Source organism: Elaeis guineensis, chromosome 12 (genome assembly GCF_000442705.2).
Source record: "Elaeis guineensis isolate ETL-2024a chromosome 12, EG11, whole genome shotgun sequence".
Classification (NCBI taxonomy): Eukaryota; Viridiplantae; Streptophyta; class Magnoliopsida; order Arecales; family Arecaceae; genus Elaeis; species Elaeis guineensis.
The window spans coordinates 2122012-2133100 of record NC_026004.2 but is presented as its reverse complement, the minus strand read 5'-3'; the positions used below and the strand labels follow the sequence as shown (position 1 = coordinate 2133100).

Below are 11089 nucleotides of genomic sequence, written 5' to 3'. Positions count from 1 at the left end.
ATTCGCTCTGACCGGAGGCAGCAAATTTTAATTTCCATAAGGATTCCGCTTCCTTACTTTCCATGGCATGGCTAAATGTGACAGGACTGGGAGATTTCGAAGTTTTTCGGTTACTTTATCAGGATAGCAAGATTTGAACCCAGGTCTGTGATATCCACAGTTCTTTAATTTATCAATTACCTTCACGAGTATGTCTCCGCAAAAGTAACTTCACATACATGTGATCAAATTGTGTATAGAACTAAATTGATTCCCTGAAACTGTAAAACACACTAGCCCATCTCAGCCCAAAGCAAAAAAAGCCGAAGTCCACATTTTTGGATCAGCATCGAGTTGTCCTATTATAGAAGCAACAAAAATTTCAATTGCTAGGATTTTAAATGGGAATCAAAATAGCAGCATCTTTTGGTAATTTATAACTTGGGATCCTTTTCAATTCAGGCTTCTCTAGCTGGAGCTTGAAATGGAAAGGCTGAGAACCCCGCCACCCACCACCCATGTATCTCAGTCTGCACTCGGATGCCGGTTGCAAATAATCATCCACAAACTTCTCAAACCATCCAATCAAATAGCATGCAATCAGATAATGATCAACTTCTGCACACCTCCAGTTCTGCAATTAAATAAGAATCAGCACCTATAAACTACCGCCCAGCACCTGTTTGGTGAGTTAGTTGGCAACCAAGGAGAAGGTTGATGTTCGAATTGAGAATGTTGCTTAACCAAAAAAAGAAAAAAAAAAAAAAAAAAGGAAAAAATCCCAATGAGCTGCATGCTCGTTCTGCAATATGGACACAGGTTTTTCGCCCGCACCACCATTGTAATGCACAATTGTTACTTCGAGTTCTGTGCCAGCGGATGACTTGGGGTGTTTCAACTGCCACGCGGATCCTCTGCGGTGCACAACGCGCACCGTCCATTTCGAGAGCTGCACGGAGCGTCATCAACATACCACATTGCGGAAAAAAAAATCAACCAGGAAAATGCAACCCAAACCCTGCAATATACACTTTTATTTTCCTTTTGTTGAAAGGAAAAAAAATCTAAACATAAGTATATAACCGGTTTAGGATAAAGCATCACAGCATCAAAAAAATAAAAATAAAAATAAAAATTAAAAATTAAAAAAAAATGAAAAAGAGAAGGATCGAGCATCACAAAGAAACACCAACGTAATACAGCACCCTCATCCCATTTAATCTCTCCTTCCATTCTACTTCGTTACGTGGAAAAGACGTTCGTCAGCTCCAGTTCGGATTATAGAATTCATGCACTGACCAATCCCTGGAATGATCAGCGCTGGTGCAAAAACATGGACGTATATCGGTTCACCTCCTCTTGGGCAACTGGAACGTCTTCTTCAAGAAGCGGTTGGCGACATCGTCGTCCCGGTGGCACAGCACCCTCAGCACCGTGTTCGGATCCGAGCGGTTCCATTTCCGGGTAGTCGGCGGCATCGGCATCCTTTGGGCTCCTGCATCCCCCAAGCCCACTTTGCGCGCCATCATGCTAAAATCCTCCACCAGCTGCTCCGTCGACAGCCCCATCAGCGCCACCACCGCCTCCACCGGTGCCGCCTCCTTCTCCACCACCTCCTCCGCCACCAACCCCTCACCCGACGAGCAGAAGACCTGTTTCAAGCTCCCGAAGTCTTCCACCACCATCTCGTAGTCCGACCTCGTGAACGCCCGAGCAGGCCCACCAGCTAACAGAACAGTCAAGAAGCACTCGAAGCAGGCCTTCATGACTTCTCGCACTGCCCCCGGCTGCGCCCGGTCGGTGAGCACGGCCACGAGGAGGCTAAGGTTTTGTTTCAGCGCCCGGAGGGTGGGCTGGATGCGAGACTCGGCGACGGAGTAGGCGTAGAGCGAGTAGTAGAAGTTGCTGGCGGAGTCGGCAAAGATGAGGCGGTAGGCGGCGATCTCGGAGACTTGGAGAATGGCGGCATGGATGGCGGTGCGGGCAAGGTCAAAGTGGGTGGGGGCGATAATACGGCGTCGGCACTGGTGGTTGCCGAGGGGAGTTCTGCGGGGGGAGGGGGAGTGGCCGGCGCGGGAGAAGAAGGAGAGGGACTTGTCGATGGAGTGGAGGATGGCGAGGATGTAGTGGAGGGTGTTGAGGCGGACGTACAGCCGCTGGGTGCCGCGGCTCGTGGAGGAGCGGGGCTTGTTGGGTTGCTCGCTGCTACCGCCGCCGCCAGTGGCCTTGACTGGGACAATGCAGGGGTCCATGCCGGCTTGGCAGGGGGCGGCCGCCTTCTTCCACAACTGGAAGAGCACGGAGTCCTGGTTGCATCGCGTCAATGGGGGCAGCGCCGGGACGTAGGATTGCTTTGTGCCTGCAACATGTCCATTTAGAATTGGAATCGTTTCATGAAGTATTGGATCCAAATACTCTTTGATTTATTCATATCAGCATTTGAATCATAATTAACATAAATTTGTACCGGATGACAAACAAAATTCAACAAATCGGTAAGTCCTACACCAGGGAGTCCTCGTATGCAAATTTATTAGCTCAAACCTGAATTTTGTTTGCACAGTTTTCATAGGCCGAATGAAAGAAGAACCATCTGTACTTTCTCGATTGCTAAGTACAAGAATGGACAGATAAACTTGGGTTCAGGATGTATCTTTTGCACGAAAAGATGATTGATCTTTTTCGCGATGTCAAACATTCAATTGTCTTTGCACATATTTGAAAGCACTTGGATAATCGCCTTCCAACTGCCTGTACAGATCTCAAAGTGGATATTATGCAGTCCAATGATCCGACATCATTAAAAAAAAAAAATTTTTTTTTTCGTGCAAAAGATACTACTTGACGTATAAAGAGCCCGTCTCTATAGAGTAAATATTCATTGCAACGATGATACTACGCCAAATTTATAATAAGTTAATGAGATTACTTATATTTTATTGTCGTGTTTTTCACTGATTTTCATAATGATATCTCATATTGTCTCGTTGATTTCCAACTTTTGATCGGCTTGTTACAAATTTGGCGCGGTATCACCGTTGCAACGAATATTTACTCGTCTCTACAAGAGCCAGGACAAAGTATAGACCAGAAAGCTGAACCCAAGAGTGTGCTAGCTAGTCTTGCTCCTATATGAATATTGCCATGCAAAACCCGAAAGCCCATTGTATTTTCGTTAGATACGAACCCATCCAGAAATTTGTTGTAACAGCTCAACTGGAATGATCAGTCACTTACCACATGAAGCAACAAATGAAGTGTACTCCTGAACCAGGGATTCCAAACCATCGGCAAGGACCTGGACCAATTCATCGCGCGCCCCAACTTGGATCTCGAAGAACTCCTCCACAGTCACCTTCGCCAGCTTCATCAAATCAACCGCAGACTGTGCATAAGGCTCCGCCTTGGACTTTGGGTTCCAATTCTACAAACCACCACCAACATCAAGTCCAAATGCTATCCAAATTCTAGGATTCCTATGAACACCACCGATTCATGTGGACTCACCTCGTTATCTTTGGCTCTGTTAACACACTGCCTCCCAATCTTCAACCTCTCATCTATCCAAGCCCTCATAAGATTTAAGATAATGGTGTCCACTTCATAGGAAGTCATCTCCTTGATAATCCCCTTCCCACCATCGTCGCAATCCGCAGCATCCTCGACAACCATCTGAACCAACACCTTTTCTAGTTTCGATGCGGTGTGGAGGACCCGAACCAACTCATTGGTCAGAGTGGTGATCCTTGAAATATGCTGCTTCAGCACGATGCCGAAGCAGTTGTGGAGGGTCACCAGTGCAACGGCGGTTGGAACTGGGTGCCACTTCTTCAGTATAGGGCTGTAGGTCTCTTTCTCCACCATGGCCAGGTTCTCAGTTTCTCTGATAAGCTGCAGCAGAATCTCGCTTGGATCCTCTTCGACTTCTACAATCATGCTGTCGACTCTCCCATTCCCATTCTCAAATATCTGCCATCACAAGCAAACACTATGTGATTCACACTTCAACTGACAACAAAGGATTCTCGTGGGACTGGCAACGTCCTAAAATTATTCTACCTTGCAGGTTAAAAAAAAAAACATGCATTCGCATATATTTTAATGCATATGTATATAAATATATCCGTGCGCATCTACCCTGCGTTGCTCCAAGATTCATGGTTATACGGCTTGATTAATCAAGCATGATATCATGAACCAACTGGCATATAAACTTGATAAGAGCTTAACTATACTTGCCATATTCTGCACCATATATTGATGAATCAAGCATGATATATAAACCTCATCGAATTATATTTAGTTATTACTTGAAGCTATACCATCTTGAGACTACTCACCCGGGTAAAAGCATTCTTGATGGAAGACTTTATGTAGTGATCAACCCGGTTTCCAGAGAATGAATTGTTGGGAGCTTTATTGCGACGCTCGACCAGCATCGGTGAACTCTCATGGCACGAAATGTCTTCGGTTCTCATCTTTGCGGTGGAGAGAGCCAAGCACAGCACATTCTCCATCATCGCCACGGCACCATCCTCGAACCCTTGGTGATAGTCCAGAAGCTTCCTCTCTGCCCATCCCTGCATGGAAGCCAATGTAGCAGACAAGACCCTGACATAGCCAGGCTCCCGATCAGGCCTCTTTGCGTCATTGGCCACCTCGACCAGCATCGCCAGTGTCGCAGTTATCAGGTCCGGCTCGACTTGTCCGGTCATGACGTACTGCTCGAAGAGGACCCAAGTGAAGCACACATTGTGGATCATCCTATTGATCCCCAAGGTGGCCCACGTCTTCTTCATCAGCTCGACCAGCTCATCGACTTCATCCAAGACCACGGTTTCATCCCGAAGATCGAAGATGGACCGCAGGAGGGACAGGTAGATGTGAATGTTGAGGGGGTACCCATCAGCCCAATGGCACGCTTCCATGGGAGAATTATTAGGATTGCGCCAAGCTAAGACGCCGACGCACTTGTTCAAGGCCCGCATCGCCTCGGAGTTCTTGCTCGTGTCGATGGGCTTGATCTCGGTCGACCGGACGATCTCGCGGAGACGGACTGCTGCAGCATTCTTTTGGTCCAGAGGCACCGACGGGTGCGAGAGGAGGCCTGCTTCCAAGATCTTGAGCTGCCGACGCTGCCACTGGTGGTATTCATGCGCATCATTGAATTCAGAGGGTTTGAGATGGCGGAGGAGCTCCAGAGGGAGGACGATCGTCTCCACTTTTTTGTTCATCTGATGAAAGAAAACAAAAGGAGATCGAACACAAACAAAATTCTTCATCTTTTCTCCCAACAAATATATAGATCAAAGATAGATTCGATCTTTCTCGCCAAAAGAGCATCAACATCTCATCCGTTTCCTACCCTTTTTCTATGCTAGAAAAGAGAGAATTCGACCGACCTGAGCAACGAGGCTTCGCGTTAGGGTTTTCCGGAGGCGATTGTCGTTTTGCTCGGTGACGCCCATTTGCTGGCGCATGATCTCGGCCGATGTCATGGGACGCTTGACCTTGACCGGCGAGGCGGTACTCCCTCCTCCTCCTCCGCCTGCCGCCGCGGAGCCCATCTGGGTCATGGCCCTCACCCGCCTCGTCCGGAGACCCAGCGTGCGCTTGATCCGGCTTTTAACCACCATCTGGGTCCCTCCTCCACCGGCCGCCGCCTTCTCCGGCTTGGACCCCGCGGCCGCCCCCTCCTCGGCCGGGGAGAGGTTGAGGGCGGAGCGGCCGGCGAAGCCGGGAGCGGAGCGGCAGGAGGTGAAGAAGATCTCGTAGGCGGTCTCGCGGAGCTCGTCGCGGTCGACGGCGTCGAGTCCACCGAAGGGCCAGTCGATCTCGCAGTCGTCGGCCTCCGAGCGGACCTCCCCGAAGGACGCCGAGGAGAGGAGGCGGCGGCCCATCGGGGGGGCCATTCCGGCGGCGCCAGCGGTCGCTCAGCGCCCCGGTGTGGCGGTAACGGTGGTGGGCCTCGCGCGCGCGTGCGCGCGTGCGTGCGTGGATGGAGGGGGAAGGGGGAGTTGGGGGAAGGGATGGGACCCATTCTGTGGTCTCCATAACCATAAAGAAATTGAACGTTGGAGGTGAGGAGAGAGACAAGGAGACGGTGAGGAGGATGCCAGCCGGGACTGCGGTTTCCGTTGCGTTGGGTTGGGTTGGGTTGCTGGCATTTGAGTTGGAACGCTTGGAGACTGTTGATGCCTCATCACCGTGTCGGGCCGCCGGTTCCGGACACGCCTTGCAGACTTCGTCTGGTGTTGATAATCCAACCCCCCAGTCTAAATACTCTTTTTTTTATAAAAAAAACAAATACTTTCTTCTTTTTGTAACGATGCGTCTATATTTTCGGTCAGGGCCAAGTTATTAGGAGGAAAAAAAAAAAAAAACTGTTATGGAAATCCAGATAGAGTGTTCATAACGAAAAACTGGGTTCGGGTTGTGCCTTTCGGGTGAAAAATGACTGATCTGTTTTCGGCCGATCAGCCGTCGGATCGTGCCTCGCACAGCTCTTAAAGCACCCGAATTCCTTTCCATCCTGCAGTAGTTGCTACGGCACGATCTAACGGTACCCATCGCGAAAAAATAACGAATCATTCTTTCGGGCCAAAGATATAACCGGGCCCCGAAAAACCAGCCTGTCTAATTCAACGCCAGACGGAAAAGGATTACGTGGAATGGCCGAGAATGGCTTTTGTTTTTGACCAGGAACAGAGCAACGCCAAAACATACACGTCATATTTTACCCAGAAAAATAAAAAAGAGAAACAGATCAGTACTGAATTGGAGCTTGGTTTTGCATGGTAACTGCAAGAATAGATACCATCCAACATGAAGGCCGGCCTTGTGTAATATTCCAGAATTTTGCGTATATATGGAGAATGGGTGGCTTAATAGCTTAATAATAATAATTCGTAGATCCTCTGCTTCTTATGCAAACTTTTAGCTTTTGTCCATAATTTTCAGCTGGAGAAAGGAGACCAAGTAGTGGCATTGGGGAATGAAAATTCAGTATAAGATTGTTATAAAAACTCAAAAAAAAAATGTTATAAAGGGAATATTAGCGTAGGCAAGATGTTTTTGTCCAGAAATATCACAATGCGAAACATATGTGCAGGAGAACGAAATGTTATGCTTTTCGGAAACCTAATAGAGGAATAGAAAAGTATTTGATTTAATCAAAGAACTAATGATTATTTTGGAGATAGATATTGTGTCTGTTATCCAAACTGATCTTTCTCTCATCAAATCATGACCAAACTCTCACCGATGACTCAGCAAGAATGCTTGGAAGAGATCCAAGCTAAGACGGAGCAATTTTGTGTCATCGGCCTCTGTCCGACCTCCAGCTTGGACTTTTATCGATCTCAAGGTTGGGACCTTACCGACGATAGAAAATAAAGTCTCATGATCGGTACAGACACTGATACTCCCGAAGCTGAGCCTTGGCCTTGTACTGATCTTAAGCTATCAGCTCATTCATCCACATGGACGACTCATTGGAATCTCTCAATAACTTTCAGAACGTAGGCACGATCCACATTTGATACCCTCGAAATCCTGATTCGGAAGTTAGTGGGCAAAATCCCTATCCTAATGGTCTATCAAATTAAGACTCAGTAATTTAGGGAATTAGGGCCTAATAGCCTATCTGACTCTGATGTAATAGCCCATGGCTTCACCTCTATATAAAGAGGGAATAAAGGAACCCTCAGATAAGTTTTATTCCAGAGAACATCAAGTGTATTCTTATATTCTCCCTTTCACTATCTTTCTTCTACTATTCTCAAGCTCGGCTAATTTATGCATCGAAGAGTTTTCCACCAGAACAACTCCAGCAAGAGTAGACTTCTTGTATAGGTTCTTTTTTTGATATCCCGATTCTCAGATAGCATTCAACTTTAGCCACATCAGCATCCAACTGAAGACTTGCAACAACAATAGATAAACCGGATATAGGATTTGTTGCTATCAAATCCTAAATCAAAGAAGCCGAAGCTGATCTCCTCAAATGAAAGTTGGATGGTGGACTCCTTGGCCAAAAACTCCTCAAAGAAAGATGACGAAGGGTGGTCCTTGGCTGGAGACGAGGTGTTAATTAAGGTGGACCACTCTGAGCCCTGGAGCTAGACCTACAAAAAATTTCCAATCGAAATATTTTTCGATGGACATCTTTTGACGCTCAAATTAGTTGGAAATTAAAGAATAGGGAGAGAGAGTAGTGGAGCATCTCGAGGCCTCTTGAGAACTTATCTGGATCTCCTTTTCTTCCCTATTTATAGATAGAGAATAAGAGTCGTATACACCGGAGAAACTAGTTATTTTTGAAAAGTATATATGGATCACACTGATGGGGATCGCATTTCTGTATTTACAATGCAAAGCCAGCTGATAGTTGTCATTAGGGTGTAATCATATTCCTGACAATTAGGACTTCCTTATATGTCATTCTTATGGTCGTGGATAGGTTATTTTCTCAAAATGATTAGGACGACCTGTCAAATCTAGGAACATTCTCTGCAACCTGTTCAGGTCGGCTATGGTCTATTCTTATTTACCTCGGCCATGTCTGAGGATCTGGTTGGCCGAGGCCAAGGTAGTGGTTCACAATAGGATTTATGATGATTTGATTCCATCCTAGATTTTGTCAAGGAGATCACATAATAGGACAGTATAGATGAGCAATTTTGAGTTACAAAATATATGATAAGGGAAACAAAGGGCCATGTTGGTTGTTTTAGTAAAGAGCATCCAGGTCATCATCAAGTTGGAATGAGTTTTACCCATCATAGTGGAAAGAGTTCTGCTGTAGAATTTGAAAATCCAAACCTGAATGATGTGATATCTATTATGATATACGCTACTATAGATTTCAAAAGAAGAATTCAGGAAGTTAACCCTGCAAGGACGTGATATTTGTGGTGATCTTTTCCTCCATAGAATGCTATAACTTGATTAGAATGCTCTGAATGAGGTTGTCGAGGGGAACTTGAAAACAGTATTCATTTATACAGGATTGCGGAGGACTATATGCAAAAGTTGAATATGTGAACATTGAACGAGTCCCACCGGCGTGCTGAGACTGGTTTAAGCTTAACATCGGGTCCTTTTAAACCATAACCCTTTTTTTAACATAACAATTATAGATGGATAGATCTTTTCTGAGGTTGAACCAGTCCCAGCACCCCAGTGCCTTGTACGCATAACTCACTAGTGAAAACTAATAGTTCTTCTATAGTTCTATAATTAGCGGTGTCACGCCCCAAATTCGGAACATAACACGACCATGCTACCGAGGGATGGAGCCCACGATAACACGAAGCCAATCCATCATAATCATCTAAAATCGGTCAAATAAAAAAATTCAATTCTATTATTCATCTAATAATCGAACCAATATTGATTCAGAACATCTAAATCTAAAAGCAAGTACTAACCCGAATCTCAACATTCATAAATAACTACAAATTCATGATTATAAAATAAATTAAACTTCTGTTGTCAAATTTTTCAGCCTGCTATACCGATCTTCAAGCTTGAATTCCTTTTGCCGATCCTAACCTTATTTCTCTGTTCAAACAAAAAGAAAACAAAAAGAATATGAGCTACACTAGCCCAGTAAGTAGAACTTGCACTTCCTTATCGGATCAAGCATAAGTTTTTCATGATAATATAATATTTAAAAAATAACAGATAATACAAAATAAAGCATTTCATAGAGCATATAACAAAACAAATTATAAACTCATCATGCATGCATAAATCATGTATATTTCACAATCATGAATCGTAAATCATTTTCATCATGTATTCATGTCATGTTTCAAAACATTGCTCACAGATATTCGTGCTAAGGTCACTATTATACCCGTGACAGGGCCATGTTTCTTAATCGACAGAGTTCTTAATTCATGTGTCAACTTTATACCCGCTGGCAGGGCCATGTTTCGTGTGGATGCTAGCTCCGGATGTCGATCTTCCCGAAGAAATTCATTCATAGCCATCTGAGAGCCTTTGAAATCATTATATCTTTTTCTTAAAGCATACATATACATAGATGGAAAAACAATGAAATTCATGCTTCATAATCATGCTATTTTCATAAGACATATTCATGAAATCAATGCTCATAATAAAACATGCTTTTTCATATCACATATGCCGATCCTTATTTTATGAAAAATTATGATTTCATCAATAGCAATTCTTTTCATAAAAACATGATCATTTAAAAATAAATAAGGAGCATAAGATCCACTTACCTCGTTCATCTTAGATCTTCAGACTTTGTTAGAAGAATCAGCTAATCCTATTTAAAATATCAAATCATTATCAAATTCTATTCCATAAATATAACAAGATTAAATCATAAGGAAAGAGGACTGTTGTCCGGATGTGTCGGACCATCCAGATACCAGAGCAATTCAGGATCTCTGATCTGAAGGTCAGATTTAAGTGACTTGATCAAGAAATTATGAAGCACAGATCAAATTAAAGTTAAGATCAATCAATAGGGTTCTTTAATAATGAATTTGAAAGATCTTTGATACGATCAAATGAGGTTGACATACAGCACGGATATCAAAGCAACTTCGGATCATCTTGTTAGAGTCAATATGAGCTTCTAAAAGATGAAGGCATGACTCGATACAGGATTCATAGACCTTTTTTAGAGAGAGAAAGTCGGTCATGAGAGAGAAAGTAGAGAGAGAAAGTGGAGAAAGAATCTTCGTATCCTTCAAAAGTGACAATCATGATTGAGATCATCAGAGGTTATATCAGGATGACTTAATATGGATTAACCATGATCGATGTTATCAATTTCGAAGAAGGATTGGATCAGGATCTAATCTACTGCATGAATTTCGAAGCAGTCTCAGATCATCATATTTTCATCTCAAGTTTATCCTAGGGTCTGTGATGCCATCAAAGAGAGAATGACCCTAGAGAGACGAAATCCATAAAAAGAGATAAAAGGTCTAGAGAGAAAATAGGAAGAAAATCTAGAGAGAGAAAATGGAGAGAGAATGTAGAGAGAGAAAGTCCAATTCTAGAGAGAGAAAGACTTAAGAGAGAGATGAGAAAAATTTTCTCTCACATGTATTTTATTATTATT

General features: G+C 44.1%; 1 protein-coding gene across 1 annotated transcript; it reads right to left on the bottom strand.

Annotated features, from left to right (window-relative positions):
* Nucleotides 1-1066: 1066 nt before the first annotated feature.
* Nucleotides 1067-5995, bottom strand: LOC105055749 (protein unc-13 homolog). The gene is made up of 5 exons (XM_010937711.2): nt 5382-5995; nt 4320-5213; nt 3487-3948; nt 3217-3403; nt 1067-2338 (listed from the first exon to the last, which is right to left on the bottom strand). The coding sequence occupies exons 1-5, from the start codon at nt 5889-5891 to the stop codon at nt 1329-1331; spliced, it is 3063 nt and encodes a 1020-aa protein (XP_010936013.1). The 5' UTR covers nt 5892-5995; the 3' UTR covers nt 1067-1328.
* Nucleotides 5996-11089: the final 5094 nt, after the last annotated feature.